This window comes from Anguilla rostrata, chromosome 5 (assembly GCF_018555375.3).
Source record: "Anguilla rostrata isolate EN2019 chromosome 5, ASM1855537v3, whole genome shotgun sequence".
NCBI lineage: Eukaryota > Metazoa > Chordata > Actinopteri > Anguilliformes > Anguillidae > Anguilla > Anguilla rostrata.
In genome coordinates this window covers 8,832,589-8,851,089 of record NC_057937.1, presented here as the reverse complement: position 1 = coordinate 8,851,089, position 18,501 = coordinate 8,832,589, and the positions used below count along the sequence as shown (strand labels likewise).

The window sequence follows — 18,501 nt, the reverse complement described above, 5'->3', positions numbered from 1 at the left end:
AAGCCACAAAATGGCCCTTCTTTTGAGTCGAGTGTTGAAGAATTGATTTGTTTCACTGTGGAGTTTTCTTTTTTCTTTTTTTTTTTTTACCCCTCAGGTACAAGTCTGAATCTTTATGCCTTCAGGTTGTCCAAATGGTAAATGGACTGCATTTATATAGCGCTTTTATCCAAAGCGCTTTACAATTGATGCCTCTCATTCACCAGAGCAGTTAGGGGTTAGGTGTCTCAGGGACACTTCGACACGCCCAGGGCAGGGTTTGAACCGGCAACCCTCCGACTTCCAGACAACTTACCTCCTGAGCTATGTCGCCCCTATATCCCAGTCATGTGTCACAGAAACTTCTTTGTTTGATGCTCAGTTTATTTTGAATGTTCTACCATTAATGCAGTTTTCACAGTACATTGACCTTGTCGGCTTTGTCATTTCCACTGCCAGCAAAAACATAAAAAAAGATAAGATCAGACGGAAAGCTGCGATGCTTCCACTCGCATGCACATCGCCAGAGACAGTTTAGTTGAATTCGTGGGCAGCGAAATTATTGACTTCCATCAAGGCTGGCATATATATTCATTTGAAATTAAAACAAGAATACATTTTGTCGTGTATAATGATATTGAATCAAATATGACATTAAATAAATCCATATTCTACATTAAGTATGCTGTTTGAAAAAAATACAAGTAGTTACCGAACGACTATGAAAGCAAACTCCTTACATTTCGTTACCTAACAGCGAGCACGGGTTGATGCCTGTAGATACTGACCTCCGAACAGTGAGTGGCGCAAGATTACACTGAGCGTTTTTCCCCACCTCACCAACTAAATTGTCCCTCGTCGGACCCCATCTTTCAGTGTAGTTGTTTTCTGTTTTCATGTGGGAGAGAACTGGTAGAAATTATTGGAGAGGAAGGATCCCCTGGACGCTAATAATCGTTTAAAATAAATCCACACAGTGCTAAAAATGACTGAGTACTCACACGTGAAATCTACCAAACTTGTCTTGAAAGGTTTAAAGGACAAGTAAGTCGGACGAAATATCGACTGAAATATTGCTAGCTAGTTAGCTAATATGGACGCTACTGTAACTCGTGGATGTTGGCTAGCTAGTTGGCAAAAATAACGTTTGCACCCACTAATGATAAAAGTGTCTCACTAACTCGCATGCTAACGAGCCGTAACAATTGGTTACCGTGATATTTTTCTGTTAATCAAAGTAGCTGTACTTCGCTGACAGCTGCGGTGCTTCGAAGTCTCACAATCTTTCTCATGGAACAACGAGTAACGTTGTTTTAGAAAATTCACAGTTAATTAGATGGCTGGCTGACACAGTATAGGAAGTATTATGTTCATTATTTGAATTTTGACAGCTAGGGTTATAGTGTGCTAGTCCACTTGATTGTTATTAAACTAATTATGATTACGATTACTCATACATTGTCAATGTCAACAGACAATGCATGTCAAGCAATCCGTAAGTTTCATGTTAATTTTTTTCTGTCTGTCATTACCTTCAGAAAGAAAAAGAAGCACAAAGACAAGAAGAGAAAGAGGGAAGATGAAGCAGATAAAGATGACATTATTGGTGAGACTGTACCTTAACGGTACATTATTTTCTATTTTGCTATACAGACTAAACCGTCCAGCTGTAGCTGAGTCACTTAAGCATTTCCATGGACGAGCGCATCACTGAGATAAACCTGAGTTGTTGCTGGATATTGCAATCTGATGGAGTCAAGCTTTTATAAGTTCACGTGAAGACCATCATTAACTGGTTAGTTATTTATTTATTTTCCTTTCTCTTTGTCCCTCAAGGTCGGTGGTGGGCAGTTCGTAATTTTGGAGAAATTACTGGAACAGTTGCCATCGAGATGCAGAATTATTCTTACGTACACGCTCTGGACACGGGACTGTTCACTGTGGGCGCACCTCACAAAGGTATGGAAATACGCCACTCTTCGTCTTTCAGTGTTTGACCGTGTAGTTTCAGAAAGCGCTGTTCTCCCAAAACGGAATGCCCTGTAGTACGAGGCGAGCACGTGTATCATTCGAAGTGCACATAGCCGGTCCTTGCTTTTTTTTCACCCTGCAGTCTCGTAGGTGAGGTGCGCATTCATTACACTGTAGTACTGCATTTCATGTGCAGTTGGTTGCAGGGACACTACGCAAGCATGCCCATTTAAGTAGAGCTGTGCTAACCCTTCCTCCCTGGGGGTAAACGATGGAGGCAGTCCTTGGGAGCTGTGAGTCAGGCCTGTGGTTTAGCCACTCATCCAAAACTGAAGGGAGATATAAATGGCCACCTGTTGGCAGATGAAACTGTCCACCTGTAGAGCACAAGCATACACACACAAGTCCTGGTCTTTATTTAAGGTGTAGAACTACGGAATTCTGTTGAAGGAACTTCAGGTTACAAAAAGGGAGAGGTGTAATAATGCTGTGTTTTCACAGAAGTAAATTAACTGTCACTGAAACCCCTAAGAATGTACAATTTTATTTTTCTATTTGTACTTCTTTTGAAAGGGGTCTGTATTGTGACTGACTTCAATGAATGTGATGCGAAGCATAACTGAGTCCCAATCATGTTACTACTGCAAATCTCAGCTTGGGGCAAAATGTGTGAAGACAAACCTTTTTGAAGTATTTCGGCTGTATAATAAAAAATAAAAAAACAATATAATTTCTCTTAAGAGGATTTTGTTCTGCTTGCTTGAATGTTCAGTGATTTGGGATTATTGCAGCAATGGTTTTGCATTGCAAATGAGATCATGCCACTTTCCCTTTTTCATTCTCTTGTATTTATTTATTTATTTTTTGAAGCCGTCCTTTCTGAAATGAGAATGATTATTAAAAAAATAAATAAATACAACAGTACGAAAACAGAAAAATTGGCATTATCTGACACCGAAATCTGACACTATTGGCGCGGAAGAAATGGAACCCTGTCAGTAATTGTTCAGGATTTTAATGAATCCCGAGAGCTTGGAGTGTCTCTTTCGCTTTGGAACGACCCCCAGCCCTCCCCTTCTGCTAATGGACTGCTCTGTGAAACGCAAGGCAGCATGAACGACGTGCATTTTTTGTTCAGGGGGCGAGGGGCGCATATTGACTGAGGGAACTGATTTGGTATAATTGTTTCCTGGCTTCATTGTCCGCCATTTGCTGACCCCGGCGCTCGGCTGCCCACGGCGAGCGGGAGGAGTAATTAATTTCCTGCGTCGGGGCTGGAAACCGACGCCCGGGAGACGCCGGCCGTGGGCGTCGTAATGCGAGCGCTGGCACGTCCGCGATTCGGTCCGCGGGCACAATGTGGCAGGATGGGCACAGAAAATGCAGAACGACTCGTGGAGCCGTTAAGTTGGGATGGATCCAGTGTGCTTAAAGGCATTAGCTCCAGTCTTTTTGCATGAATTATTGTTGATAAATATTATCAATATCTGTCTGCAGAGACTCTGACTTGGGAGTGATTTATCCTTTTTGCATGCGTAAAGAGAGCATGGATTTATTAAGCATCTTGTCTCTTCCAGTTAAGCTAGGTTTGATGAAGCAGAAATCCTGTATTAAAAAAGCAGCAGGGGGTATCCACTGTCTTTTTTCTGTGTGTGTACTGTTGTCTTTGGGGAGTTGAGTTTCATGTTTTTCTCCTTGTCTGCTCTCAGACAGGTTTGATACATGGTGACATGTTGGAGATGGAGCGACTGTTTTGATGTTGAGGGTGCCGGTGTCATCCCCAAAGGAAAGATGTCGTATTAGTGATCACATGGTCTTCATTTTGGCTGAGGATTCTTGCATGTTCCTTTAAGCAGGAGGGTGGGTTTTAAAGGCAGTGCAGTATAGTGGTTGGGCCATTTCACTGTCAAGCAGGTCACTGGTTCAGATCTTCAGGTGAGGAAATACTCAAATGCTGTAATCCTTGTCCTGCACTGTTTCTGTGAACACCTAAATGTGTAATGGCATATGTTCACAAGTCATGCTCTGGCGTAGGCGTTAAATATGAAAATTAATACAGCGTCATTGTGCTGGCTCTATTTCTGATTCTGCCACCCACTCCCCCACCCCATTCGCGGTCGGCCCCCGTGAGTTTGGCGTGGTGCGCGTGCTTCCCTGTGAAGTGTGGGGCCCGAGAATGCTGAGCCGTAATGGAGGTTCTGGCGCTAAGCATGAACAGGGCCCCTTTGGCCTTACTGTGCTGTCCCAACAGATGGTACCAGGCTGGGGCTGCCTGTTACTCCTGGCCACTGCAGTAGAGTGGGGTGGTGAGAGAATGTGAGTGCAATGTATAAACTAAAGGAGGTTTTAAATCCAACGCACACACATTCTCTCACAAACACATGCACACAACACACACACACACACACACACACACACACACACACACACACACATACAAAAAATGACTACGTAATCTCTAGTTCCTGGACATAAATGTTAAAGCTGAAGACCTGTAATGTAACACGTCCAACTGGGAGTTGCCACCATTGGTGCTTTATCTAAAGAACCCTATATGCTAATGACAGCTATTTTTTGTGAGCGTTTTTCCTTTTGCCCTCTGAAGGACGGATCGCGTAGGCTACGTAATAGGTTTAGTGTTTATGACTGCTGGGAAACGCATCAGGATATCTTTTCATTATCGAGGCCGCTCGGTTTAAATAGCTAATTTCTCATGCTGTCACTTTTCATTCTTTTCTCTTTTTATCGTGTAAAAACTCTTTTTTTCTCCCTGCCTGTTTTCCCCGGTATATTTGTTGTAAGTGGCGTTGGTGCGCTGTACGCTCTTGGGAAGTGCTCTGTGAGTCTCTTTAGCCTGTCAGGATCTGCGTTGTGTGAAATTTGATCGAAATGAGCGGGTCACACGAGGTAAGCAGGCAGACACTTGGCAAGATTGCACATTTTGACATTTGTTTTGGGAGGAAATGAGCACTTCAGGCTAACTGCCGGCTCACTCCTCGCCTGAGCCCACAGTGGGGCAGATAGAGATAACAGCCCCGTGGGGGGTTGTTCTAAGCAGGCTTGGGAGTCGTTATTCTGGTAATGAAAATGTGTTATTCTGAAATCAAGTCTTCAGACGTGAAAAAAACAATGATGCAGCTCACACTTCAGACAGTTACATTATTTTTTCTTTTTTTGTGTTGCCAAGTGTTCTTCATTTAGATTCATTCGTCATTTTTATAATAGTGCTGTGTGTGTGAGTGAGTGAGTGAGTGTCTCTGAAGCCCTGTGTGTTTTATGAAACAGGACATGCATGTACCATGTTTATATGCTGCCACTCTGGACAGGTAGTGTCCCTTATGTGTTTTACGTTCACGCTGGTTAGTCATACGAGCAGCTGTGTGAGGGGGGGATTGTATATGACTTCCTGTGATGGTGGCAGCTTGGGGTGTGCTTCTTGCTCCTGTGACCTGGGAGACGTTTTGGGCTTGCTTTTAACCAGGAGGAACAGGAGGAAAAGAACAGCCTGACCGACAGAACGGCCTTTGAAGGCTCATTGGATTAAAATGTCAGCATTGAAGATGAAAGGGCAACAAAATGCGTTTGAATTTTTCAGATGATGAAGGCCCCGATCCTCCGGAGCAGTTTACCGCCATCAAGCTCTCTGACTCCAGGTGAGTGCCACCTAGTGGCAACGAGAGGTTTTTTTTTTGTCTGATTATTTTGGACACAGGCACTGAAACCTAACCCCCCCACCCCCCCCCCACCTTGCAGGATAGCCCTGAAGTCGGGGTACGGGAAATACCTGGGGATCACCTCCGAGGGCACGGTGGTGGGCCGCTCCGACGCCATCGGCTCCCGGGAACAGTGGGAGCCCGTGTTCCAGGACGTGAGTTTGTTTGTTCCGGAAAACCTGGGAATGTTTTAAAACTAGCGTTTGGAATGAGGTCTGGCAATATCCTCGCACAGACAAAAGGGAGGGACTTTGGGCTGTTCTCTGAAAGAAACAACTCCCATTTAGCTCATGTCTTCTAATTCAGAAAGCGCAGGAGCTCATTTTTGAAAATGAACAGCCGCGAGATACTATTAATGTTCAGAGAAAGCGATGCTCTACCAGAAGAAATGAGATGTGGAACTAGGCCGTCTCTCACGACTCTGCTTGCGTCAATCATAACGAGCGGCCTGGATTTTATGTTTTTATAGCGGTCCTCCGGCACCGCCTGTGACGCTGAATAAAAGCTTTTCATTCATGCAAATACCTCTTTGAACGAAAACATAAATCTTTTGTTCTTTTTATGGTGCGCGAGCAGGCCGGTCGTCGTTACTCATCCGTCTGGCGAGACTTAATTAGCGGTTTTGGTGCAGATTCCATTTTACGCGTCGGCGTCATCCCGGGTCGCTCTTTTCGTCAACCAAACGAAAATGTTTCCTGTGATTTTGTGTTATTTGAGGAAACGTTTCTCCTCTTTACGCCCCGCGCGTGTTAGCGAAGGAGGCTTGCAACGGGTTGTTACTCAGGAAACGGAGGGTTTTCGTGAGGGGCCGAGCACTGAACCTCTCCCCCCGGGTCTCCCGGTTTCTCCCTCCGCAGGGTAAAATGGCGCTGATGGCGGCCAACAGCTGCTTCATCTCCTACAGCGAGAGCGGGGACATCGTCGCCGGGAGCAAGACGGCGGGGGAAGAGGAGATGGTGAAGGTGACGCTCGTTCATGCGGCCGCCTCTTTAACAGATGCAGAGGGCGGGGTGTAGGCGGAGCCTGTTAGAATTCATTTCTGAATGCAAAGCCTGTCTACGTGCTGCTGCAGCTAGTGACACCCGTCACTGCTCATTTTCATTACCTGTGATGAAATGTTGACTGCACACATATCTGCAGGTTCGGAGGAAGGGCTCCACGTCTGGCTCTCCCTGTCCTCATGCCAGATAGCTTGCCACTATCAGGTCTTCCTATGCTGCTCTCTCCCTGTTTGGCAATACAGGGTGCATTAATCTGTTTCCCATGCAGAAAGCCAAACGGCAGCCTGACAGCCATTTTGAAAATGGCAAGCTTTTTAATATGTATTTTTTTTACAAGATTTTGTCCTCATGTAAAGACCTGTAAGTGACCACTTCATTGATTTCCTGTGGAAGCTCTGCCAGATTTCCTCCCTTGGGTTTTTGCAGACGGGCCCTCTCTTGCTGACTGTATCTGTCCCAGAGTTCAGTTCCCTGTGGGACCGTCTCTTGAGTGTCTCCAGGGTTGTCCACACCTTTGGAATTGGATTCCATCTGAAGCATAAAAAAATAAAAAAGAGTTTCTCCTCCACCTGACTCATACCCCCCCCCCCCCACCCCACCCCACCCACAACAGATCAGGTCCTGTGCTGAGCAGGAGATCAAGAGAAACGACGACATCGCGGACGAAGACCGGGGAAACGTGAAGAACTGTGAGATAAACTATGTGTGCGTATGCGTCATATACCTGGACCAATTTCATAAGCCCAGTAAATAAATGTAAGCAAATTGACATAGTGCAGTCTAATGAATCAAATGCCACATGGAAACAACACAGAGCCTTCTCGCTTTAAATAACGATGGAATATACTGTGATTAGGTGCGGTAAGCACATTCGTATTTGTACTGTAAGGAATAGTTTTTTTTTACTTTTAATTTTATTTTTAAAGCATTTACAGAGATTTCAAAGGTTACACGAAAGACAAAGCATTTCATTTCTGATTGAGTAGGAGAAGCTCATTTTAAATATATTTCAAAATGCATGAATTCCCTGAAGGTTCTTGAATGCGTTGCTCTGTCCTCAGGGTATTTTAGTATTTTTGTTTTTTATTATTGGACGACTAAATAGCACCCTGCCTGTCATTTGACTGCCACTCTGGAAGCGTGAATTCCATTAAAGAGGAGTGGAAGGGGACAGAGAGACGGAACGGGACGTGCCAGAGACCGAGGCTCCCGCTAGAGCTTTCCTTTCTTTCTCCTCCTTTTTTTTTGTGTTCGGGATGTTTCTGGGCCATTTAATTCAAGGCGTTGTAATGACTGCTCTGGAGGCGTCATCCATCTTAGAGTGGGGGGGGGGGCGATGTTAAATGACTCCCCGTCGCTTCGCGTGATGATAATGGCGGTCCTCGCGCCACGCTGCTTTGCCGCGCGTCGTTTGCCCGTCCCTTTCTAAAAGCGCGCAGGCCGACGCGGGCTGACCCGTGCGGTAAAGGCGAGGCGAGCGAGCCGGAAACTGAGCGGGTGTAATGGGGTACGCCTGGAGTCCCTCGGAAAAAGACAACGCTCTCCACAACGCGCTGTCGCGTTCGCGTCCGGGAGTGAGTGCGATTAAGGCATTCAGTCTGCCCACGTCAGGCTCTCCGCCAGACACTTAGGGTTATCAAGCGCACTTTCTTTAAAATGATCTGAAATCAGCCAAACAATGGCAACTAATACCGTTCAGTTTCTTTCTTTTCATTCGTCCTGGAATAGAAGGGCTTTTAACTCCCCACACAAGTGATCATCATAGTTAAAAAAAGAAAAGATTTCTTCTCTCAGAGAACACTGATTAAGGGACATTGAAACTCGCCCATCCGCTTCGCCTAACCGGGCATTCTGATTGGCAGGAAGAAGTTCCAGAGTTTCCAGGACCGCAGGCTAAGAGTGAACGAGGGAGACAGCGAGACGCTGAAGAAGGCAAGGACGGACGGGAAGTTTCACGAAGCTTTATTAGATCGGTACGTTCAAATGAAGGCCTGTGCTGTGTCTCCAGTAGCTGCTTCATTCGCAGTCCCCCAGTATGTGTAACCTAGCATTGTCAGCTGACTTGGAACAGACAGCACGAGGCAGCGAGCTGTATGTGGTTCAGAGGACAAATTGACCAATAGAACTCATCATTGTAAATGGGGGGGGGGGGGGATTGGGGGATGAACATACAAAAATAGCTTTGTAAAAAAAATTATTCGAGATTTTTGAAAATTTACCACCTGCGTGTTTTTTTTTGTCAACAGGAGAGCCAAGATGAAGGCTGACAGATACTGCAAATGAGGATATGGTGACTGTTTGGCCAAGGAAGTCTGATAGATATTTTAAGACAGTGCTGCCAGTTTTTTTTTTTTTTTTTCTATTAAATTTTTTTATTTTTGTTTTGTTTTCCCAACTCATGTTTCATGCAGTTTTCAGAATATTACTTTAGAAATATATGTATTTTATTACAAGTGTTTGAACAAGTAGACTGTTTTATGAACAGTTTTGTCATGTCATTTGTTCATTTGAGTGCTGTCTACATCATTTTGTCCAGATTTAAATAAATGAAATTGTTTACTGGTTATTCAACAGCAGTTTCATGTTGTGAAAGGGTGACTATCCCTGCAGTTCCTTTAGTCATTTACCCGTAGGTGGGACTGCTAGAACAATTTTGATCTTGAAAAAGGATCGCCAAACAAAATAAAGCATTAAGTGCTCTACAATCACTGAGCACAGGATGTTTGACTCACTTAAGAATCAAACCTTTAAAGATGTCTGAACCCTAAAAGAAAAAATGGATCCTTTCTCATCCTGTTGCTGAACTCAAGTGGAGTGAAACCCAGATAACAGAATGCCATATGTGAGGGGCGACTGCATCGGGGGGAAGATTATTTTAATGTTATATATTACGTTGAGTGGCCAATGAAGAGACTTGGTGAATTATTGAGGGCCTGTACTGAGCAGCATACAATGATTATAATATTGCGGACCTACAGGAATATGAGACTGCACAGAGCTGTTGCAGAAGACTGCCAGGACATTGTGGGGAAGATTGGGGGGGGGTACTGAATTAATCCAGCCAATCACAATTTCATCTGTTCAGCATGCCCTTCAGAATGATCCCATTCATGTCTGATTGCCAGAGGAACGAAAAATAAGGCAAGCACCTGTACTTTATAAAGGTTCAAAAAAAGTTCTAAAGGTTATTGTGCATAGGGGAAACTTGGTCAGTGAATGGTATTTATTACTGAATAGCTGAACAGGTACAATTTGAAATATCGCAGTGGCATAATTGAAGCAGCACTTGTATATTTGACAGCTGTTTGGAACTTCACAAGCTGTATTTTGCCGCACTTTAACCTTATTTACGCAGAGGCACTGAGAGTCTCGAGACTTGGGTGACCTATTGTTCTACCACCGCGCTATCTCCATATAGCACGATGTGCTATGTGGGGATATGGCTTTGCTGCAATGACAATACACGGACTTGTTCATTCTAAGATATAGCACATCAAAGGCACCTGATGACACCACACCATCCTTATGTGAAGCCCTTCCTTTTCATTAGAAGGAACGCTAATGAGGAAATAAACTGGAATGTTTAAAATTACCTTTCACCCCAATGACCAGCTCTGGTACCACCATCCCAGGCTGTTTTGCAATAATTAGATCACAAGCAAGATCGAAATCACATGTTTCCATTTCACTTCCTTATTTATTTTGAGTAGACCACATGATCCTACCGATGAGGGGGGAGGAGATGGGTAGAGATAACTTCTTTTTTTTTAACGGAGACTTAAACGTTAATGTCAACTTTAAATTGTTGATTATCTTTGCCTATCTCCAAGTACGACATGTCGAACAAATAAATTCTTAACTGATTCGGAATATAATATGAGTAACAAATCCTTTAGGGCCCCCTGTTTGAAAGAGGTACATTCCATTAGCGTTGAAAGTCACGAGCGAGACGATGTTACTGAATACTTCCTTGTTTGTTGAATCAGTGGAACTAAGGGAAGTAGCTCGCTAACTTTAGTTGCGGCTATCGATAACATACAAAAATGGCCAGCGGTTTGATATGTTGCTTCGTCCTCGGTTTTCTTTGTACGCTAGTATCGACGCAGTATGTGCCTCCGGTATGTCGTTTTCCGTTTGGCTAATAGCAAGCTTGCTGTTGTGATTACACTTAAGTTTACTAAGTGGCCCATTGGCCACATTGCTTGTATAGCTTTTCTTGCTAGTTAGCTAGGTAACTTATTTTCTCAGTAGCTGACTAACTTTCATCACGCAGTAGCTTGTCTTGTTTTTATTTATGTATTATTTAGTGAACCGGATTGCTAGCTAGCTTATTGCATAAACTGTTGTTACGGTCGCACTTTCTGACGAGCATTCAGTTATCAATACAGGTGCTATTTTGTTAAGTTCCCCGGCAACTAACGGTAATCTAACCTGTTATCTAAAATATCCTTCTTGATTGCAGTACACCGAGGAATGCCGCTCAGGCATGTATCCACCAAGAGGTCCAACGTATGTCTCCTTTTTATTATTACAGAATTTTAAGTGACATATCAACTGCAGTAGTGTGAACCTTGCCACACTACGGTTTTGTAATGACACAGGCGTGTTTCTGCTTGCTGTGGTACATCTAGTACTTTCAGAGTGACTGTCATATGTATGAAGCATTCTGCAGCGATAATTTCTGTTACCATTCAGTCATCATAATGACAGTCTCTTGTAGAATGCTCCTGTGTCTTAAACTTTGCCAAGTTAAAGCCCGAGCTCTCAGGGAATATGATTGGCAAATTACGTAAACTAGTAGCTGTGAGAAGTAGTAGTTTCTGTAATGATTATGATTAAGAAAGGGAACAGTTGATGTAATTATGTCCAGAGAAAATAGAATGGTTAGTACAATACGTGTGACAGTGACATTAAAGTGCAGTACTGTTTGCAGTTTCAAAGGTGCGGTCACCTGGTATACGGTAGACTTGGATTTACCCCCCAGCAAACGATGGACCGAAGTAATTACTGACAAGAAAGCAAATGTAAGTAGTTTAGTTGTAGTTCTACACATCATTTCCCTTCTTTCATGCAAGTCTTGCCCTTTAATTTTAAAATATGTTGCGCAGGTTTACTGATATTTCAGTAATCACACTCACCGAGTTTGCTAAACAAATAGAGGAATTGGATTACTGCATACATAATCACATACAAATTTGATTGAATACTTTGTGTTCCCTAAATTACATTGTTTTGATACAAATTTTTGAATAGCCTTCTGTATGTAATTAAAATACTGCAATTCCATGAAGCAGAGGTTTAAATTTGACTCCTGTTAATTAAATTGACTGTCTTTATATGTAGAGTAAATAACTGAAAGGAGAAGCTTGAATGTTGATCTGTGTTCATCAGTAACTAACAAAATTTTATTTAATTTAGTTGGTCTCCATGATCCAGGCCATCAAAGATTTGGCCAACTCCTTCGTTCCCAGTGGGAAACTAATCGAACTTGTGGATAGAGATCTGGTGAGGGCTTAATTTTATCATGCAGTTCTTAGTCCTGCAAGGGAATTTTTTGTTCTCGCAAACACGTTTCTGTGCTTTTGTTTCCATAGATTATAGCTGTAACCTACACATCACTGGTAAAACTACACATTATAATGCAAACATAATGGTGGAATAAATCGAGTGGGGTTTTTAAGGAGGATTCACAAAGGATTGTTAGGACAAAACATTTACTATTAAATTTGGCCACAACTGCAGCTCATGAAGTCTCAGGAGTCTCCCTTATGTTTTGCTGCTGTTTGTTCCTTTGAAGAGTTCCAGCTCCTATGCCCTGTCATACGCGAATGTCCCTTATCGCGACTCTGCCCTCCAATACTTTCGATAGTGGCCTGTTGGGTGAACTCTCACGAAGGAGGTGTTTGTCTTTAATTTTAACGAATCTCTGTTCCCCAGCCTCTGATCGTGAGCACACTGCCTTACCCCTTCAATGAGGAGATCAAGGGAATCGCCCAGGATTCCGGTGTTGCTCTGGGTAACACACCACGCGGAACTCCTATGAACAATATGAAAAACAATGAAAGCCTGCATGCTGTATAATATCATCTCCCCCCCCCCCTTGTCCTACAGGAGAAGTTGTCCTGTTCAATATTTTCTATGAGGTCTTCACAGTGTGCACATCGCTGGTTGCAGAGGATGCAAATGGTGAGCTTCTCCCACATTGTGTGATCTCATCTCAAAGCTAAAACCTGTAGCAGTGTGGTGTAATGGGTTATGAGCAGAACCTGACTAGTGGGCCAGTGGTTTGAATATGTGATGGATTCTGCTGTTTCACATACCTATATGCCAGGTAATTATCCTGGGTTGCATTGGTAGGTGTACTTAAGTGTAAATGTGTGTCAGTTTCATACATTACCCTGGATTATGGCATTGCCTAAACAAATGTGTAATAAAAATATAAGGGGACTAAAAGTAACTGGTAGGATTTAAAAGATCAATGATTAACATTGTGTGTGCCTCTTTTTAAATCCACCTTTCATTTTTTCTTTAGTGTTTTATGGTTGTGAACCAGGGAAAAACAGAAACAACCACTGCATTTCATGTGTTTGAAACGGCACCAGTACAGGGTTATAACTATCTATTTTTTTTACACCATTTTATTTTTTTTGTCTTTCAGGTAATTTGTTCCATGGGCGGAATTTAGACTTTGGATTGTTCATGGGGTAAGCATATAAAGTATTGGCCTGCTTAAGAATGAGGGTTTATTGGTTAAAAACAAAAAAAGCTTAAAATTATTCATCCTACCTTTCTTTTGCAATTTATTTATTTTCAATTAATTGCATCCAAAGGCTCCATACATGCATCGAGGCCATCAGTCACAGCTGTAGCTGATGGCGTTTCGGTGCCAGTGAGGTGTGTTTGTCTTGATAATGTCACAGGTGGGACCTGAAGAATAGGTCCTGGATAATAACGGAGACACTGAAGCCGCTCGTGGTGAACGTGGACTTCACACGAAACAATCGGACTGTCTTCAAATCCACCAACTTCGCTGGATACGTGGGCATGTTGACAGGTATCAGGCCGGTAAGTGTAGCCTTCTGGGGCCTTGAGCCACCGGTTGACTACTCAGTGTGTGTGTGTGTGTGTGTTTTATGTATTATCCGGGCCAGGTTTGATTCTGGATTGCAGGTCGCAATGGTGTACTATTATTCATATGTCTTAATAAATGTTTCAGCACTGACTTAGAAGCGTCTTTGACCAGCTGTAGAGCAACATCGGTAAAAACCGATTCAGTACATTTGCCTTTCCTTCTGTTCTAGCACATTATATTTACCCTTCTGTCTGTTCCAGTACATTACATTTATCCTTCCCTCAGTTCTAGAACATTTACCTTGCCTTTCTCTCACAGCACACCTTCACTCTCACCATGAACGAGCGTTTCAGCCTTGACGGAGGGTACATCGGTGAGCCTTGTCCTGCTTAATGACGCATATAAAACCATGTCTTTCTGTTGGAATATCCCAGAAGTGGAATATTATTGGAAATCAATTTTTATGTAAAATTCAAAGGCATTGCTGTCTCGACAAACCCCCTTATCCCTTTTCACATCATGGGTACTGTTTTTGACAACGCACAAAATATTTTTTGAGAGGGTGGAGCAGGAATGGGGGTATATATTGTTTGTGCCTGTGTTTTTGCTCGCTCTGAGCTGGTATGCAAACGCGGCGTGAATAATGCAGTGGGGGGCCGTCTCAATGGAAACACCCTCTTCCTGCAGGTATCCTGGAGTGGATTCTGGGAAAGAGGGACGGGATGTGGATGAGCTTCCTCACACGGTCGGTTCTGGAGAATGCTACCAGGTATCTGTACCATCTCAGTGAAACAGATCAGTTTGTGCTGTGGTTGAAGGTTACACAACATCTTCCCTGTAGCAGTCTACATGCTTTTCAATAGCCTGGTCCTCAGTCCTCTTGTCTGTTTAACTATTCAAGGCATGAATAGTTTCTTTTTTTTTCTAGTTTATTTCATAGGAATCCTTCCCTATCACTAATAATTAAAAGGCAAGATCTTGTTTTGGTCTATATATGTTTTGAGCATATATAAGGTTATTCATCTTTGTAGGATCCATGTTCTGAATAACTGGCAATGCAGGGGATTTTGTTATGCAGTGAATGTCTTTTGACAGCTCTGTCATGTCTTGTTGCTGCTGTTGTGGTTGGAACTGAAAAGGGAAGCAGACAGGTGTGTTTGGTTAAAAAAAAGGTTTGAAATAACTGGTGTGCTTTGTTTTTCTCTTTGGTTCACTTTCCACCCACAGCTACGAGGAGGCCAAGAACAGGCTGGCCCAGACCAAGCTGCTGGCCCCAGCCTACTTCATCCTGGGAGGGAACCAGACGGGGCAGGGCTGCGTGATCACCCGCTCCAGAGTGCTCAGCCTGGACATCTGGGAGTGAGTTCAGTCTGCACACTCAACCCGGGGCGTGGTTAAAACAGCGGGGCGTGTCCATGGGCCATGGGGTGGAGCGTCCCGCTCAAACTCAGGGTTTTACTGCTGTGATACACCCCCTGCACTCTGGTACTGATTCCGGATTGGCCAGCAGCCTGGGCGGGTGGCGCATCACTAGCTGTAGCGCTTCCCAGGGAGGGTGGGTTTCATTCAGCAGGGTCTGTGCGGGAACAATCTCTCCGGAGTCCAGGAAATATGCCTTTAGTCTGTGAATGTCTGTGAATCTTTACACACCAGGCCCAGCAGGTGGCCAGATGAGGTCTTGACCATAGGTTCTCTCTAAAGATTAGGGATCACATAGCTCTTCTTCAGTGTGATGGGCCTCTGTGTTCTTTAAGGCTCGACCACAAGCAGGACCGGTGGTATGTGCTGGAGACCAACTACGACCACTGGAAGGACCCCTTCTTCCTGGACGACCGCAGGACTCCAGCTATGAAATGCATGAACCAGACCATGCAGGCAGTGAGTACATGGCCACAGGCTTTGGCTGGTGGTGGGGGCTCACATTAATTTGAGCATTGTCAGAAAGAGGTCGTTCAGATTAATTTACTGCAGGGCCAAAGGGGCAGGCAGGATTTTGTTCTAATTCGTCCCCGCTCTTGAACAGCCACAGGGTGTACTGATGTTTGATTTTGCCTTATAATGAATAGCTAATTCAGACCCAAAACACGGGTGAGGCAAATTAACTGCATAATCAACTGCTGTATTACATGCTGAGAAACAAGGAAAACCAGCACGTCCTGTGGCTGTCCAGAACTGGGGTAGAGGCCGTGCTGTAAATTAGCTTCTCAGGCCCAAATGATCCTGTTTGTCATTTGTACATTAACTGTCAATCATTGGGCTGATCAAGAGGTGGGGGTGGAGAAAAACAGGACCATGAATGCTCACTTGTGCTCCAGGGACTGTTGCATGCTGAAATTTCCTCAGTACCTTAAGTGCACATTTAAGTAGATGCATGCTGGGTAAAGCAGGTCCAATTCCCCTTTGCCAGGTGTTTGTTCTCAAACGCCACTCGAGTTTTCCAGAAAACCAAACATTAAGCCTGGATACTGATCTACTTACTGATCATTTAATTCAAATAAACTTTAAATGGTGGTTTTGGGTGCCTTTGAAGGTATTAAGGGAATTCAATGTTGATTAGGCGGTTACTGTTTCCATGGTAATTTTGTATTCAAATGTGAAAGGAATGATTTTTCCATTATCCTCCAGCCTGGATAACCATCCTAAATCTGCCTAAATGTCTTTTGTTTTTGTAGAACATTTCAATTAAGACCATCTACGATGTTCTTTCCACAAAACCTGTCCTCAACAAGGTGAGTTGTGGTCCCAAAATCTCACAAGCTTGCTTGTAATGTCCTGCTGTAATGCTGCGATTCCTGCTTCGTGGATTTTGATACTCTACCCTTTCCCTGGCTTCCTGTTTCAGTTGACCACGTACACCACCCTGATGGAGGTGTCCAAGGGCAGACTGGAGTCCTACATCCGGGAATGTCCCAACCCCTGCATGCCCTGGTGAATGGCGCTCCCCACACATGGAGCCCCAAGCACTGACCTGGGATCAGCTGACCTTGCACACAACACCACTACAGTTAGCTGGGTAATACAATAATGGGTTTTTTACAGCTGATTTGGGAACAGTGCTTGGGGTGGAAAACCCCCACCCCTCCACTGTGCCACTTCAAACTGCCACAAAATGAACAAGCTCAGCAGAACCTTTAAACCACTAGCACATAAACCTGCATTTCTCAGAGACTTGGATTCTGCATAGAGCTCTTCCTTCATTGGATAGAACCCCCTGGGGGTGGAGTTTATGGATTCATTCTGATAACAGTTGTCCAATAGGAAGTCACACCGTGACAGTACAGTGGATGTATGTAGCCATTAAAAACTGGGATCTCCCTCCATTTTCTAACGTTACTAAACTGAGCTCTGGGTATGTTGAAAAATATGGCCAAATTTAGGGATTATTTAATGTAAAAAATAAAAATATAAAGTGGTAACTGCTTTGAGAACAAGTGTGCCTTCAAATGGCTTGAAAAAATGACAATGCAGGCATTCACAGTGAGGAGTTAGTACACTGGTGTCAGGAAAACAAACGTACTCTGTAGTCTATTAAACCAGGGTGCTAGGGAATAATTTACAATAAAAACAAATCCATCTCAAAAATGAGGCTCTAGCGCTGTTTCCATTAGGATGAATTTATGCAGCTTGTCAAAATGGTAAAATGGCAGTGTGCATAAAAAATGAAATCAAGAAAATATGAAATTCATGGAGCTTACGACACATTGCACATTTAAAGGGAAAGACACCATTCTCTCCTACGAATTAAATTCAAGTGATTGCTAATCAAAACAGATGGGTTCTTTCAAATCATATTACGCAGACACTCAGCACTGATGACAATTTGGAAACTCTTGTATTTTCTGAATACTGACAATATGGAAACTTGGCTAATATTTTTTGAGGCCCGTTTCCAAATGATGCAGAGTAACGCCATCTGAAGAGCTTGATCCCCCTTTTGCTCAACATTTTCTAACAATAACAGTACCTCCTGGATCCCTAAAAAGGTGAAACGACTCCATTGAAGTTTGCACTTATCTGCCTGTCTTGTTCCGTTTTTTTTTTTACATTGAGTACTGAATCAGAAACTGTGTGTAGATTGTGTTGAGATGTATGTGATGTCTGTGAGGAACAGAATCTGAGGGCTTATGGGAACAGCTGCTTCCCTGTGAGACGGACAGCTGTGTGTGTCGATGCCATGAATGCCTCTGTGTTTCCTGGGTGACCGAAACCAACCCAGAGCTTTAGCCTTTAAACTGTACCGCAGGTATGTTTTCAATGAACAGGCATTACTTGGAAAAATAAAAGATTGTTCAAACTACCGTGTTCGCTGTGATTGGATTGTGATTGAAGACTGCAGCTTAATGAATCATTTTATAGAATGCAGTTATGACAGGGACTCCCCCAAAGTGGGGGGCGTGCCCATGGGTGAGAGTCGAAGGAAAAAGGCTCAGCACAAGCTGTGTGTGCATGTGAGATTTAATTTCCCATGAGCCAAGTGGGGCCTGGCCAAAAAAAAGTTAGGGAACCACTGTTATGTCGTGCCGTACATCTGATTAGTGAGGTATTGATCACCCTGTGGGCCTCCAGGTCTGTCTGGATTCAATGCCCAACTATGAAATGTCAGCCCCCCAAACACACACACACACAAACAAAAATGAACCCGTTTTTCATACCCATTTGTAACAGTGAAAAGGTGATAAAGTAGACAAGGCAATTTTGTCCATGTTGAAAAACCCTCAAGCTACTTCTTGTTTTAATGTGCTGTGATTGGTACAGCAGTGTCCGG

At 43.6% G+C, this 18,501-nt stretch overlaps 2 protein-coding genes across 2 annotated transcripts; both read left to right on the top strand.

The window, feature by feature from the left end:
* The first annotated feature begins 841 nt into the window (after positions 1 to 841).
* On the top strand, positions 842 to 9,235 carry frg1 (FSHD region gene 1). Its single transcript, XM_064334989.1, has 9 exons — positions 842 to 1,023; positions 1,518 to 1,585; positions 1,816 to 1,938; positions 5,546 to 5,603; positions 5,704 to 5,818; positions 6,521 to 6,625; positions 7,278 to 7,369; positions 8,527 to 8,637; positions 8,911 to 9,235. The coding sequence occupies exons 1-9, from the start codon at positions 965 to 967 to the stop codon at positions 8,945 to 8,947; spliced, it is 768 nt and encodes a 255-aa protein (XP_064191059.1). The 5' UTR covers positions 842 to 964; the 3' UTR covers positions 8,948 to 9,235.
* Positions 9,236 to 10,431: 1,196 nt separating this feature from the next.
* asah1b (N-acylsphingosine amidohydrolase (acid ceramidase) 1b) lies at positions 10,432 to 18,030 on the top strand. Its single transcript, XM_064334988.1, has 14 exons — positions 10,432 to 10,782; positions 11,127 to 11,173; positions 11,598 to 11,688; positions 12,083 to 12,169; positions 12,602 to 12,680; positions 12,776 to 12,850; positions 13,323 to 13,368; positions 13,585 to 13,729; positions 14,055 to 14,109; positions 14,424 to 14,505; positions 14,964 to 15,095; positions 15,491 to 15,614; positions 16,409 to 16,465; positions 16,579 to 18,030. The coding sequence occupies exons 1-14, from the start codon at positions 10,708 to 10,710 to the stop codon at positions 16,666 to 16,668; spliced, it is 1,185 nt and encodes a 394-aa protein (XP_064191058.1). The 5' UTR covers positions 10,432 to 10,707; the 3' UTR covers positions 16,669 to 18,030.
* The last annotated feature ends 471 nt before the right edge of the window (positions 18,031 to 18,501 follow it).

Bases quoted from the DNA above. Each gene is read 5' to 3' on its own strand.
- frg1 (XM_064334989.1), top strand. From the start codon at position 965: ATGACTGAGTACTCACACGTGAAATCTACCAAACTTGTCTTGAAAGGT. The intron at 5,604-5,703 runs GTGAGTGCCACC...CCCACCTTGCAG, and splicing joins ATCAAGCTCTCTGACTCCAG to GATAGCCCTGAAGTCGGGGT. The intron at 7,370-8,526 runs GTGCGTATGCGT...TCTGATTGGCAG, and splicing joins AACTGTGAGATAAACTATGT to GAAGAAGTTCCAGAGTTTCC.
- asah1b (XM_064334988.1), top strand. From the start codon at position 10,708: ATGGCCAGCGGTTTGATATGTTGCTTCGTCCTCGGTTTTCTTTGTACG. The intron at 13,730-14,054 runs GTAAGTGTAGCC...TTTCTCTCACAG, and splicing joins TGTTGACAGGTATCAGGCCG to CACACCTTCACTCTCACCAT. The intron at 15,615-16,408 runs GTGAGTACATGG...TTGTTTTTGTAG, and splicing joins TGAACCAGACCATGCAGGCA to AACATTTCAATTAAGACCAT.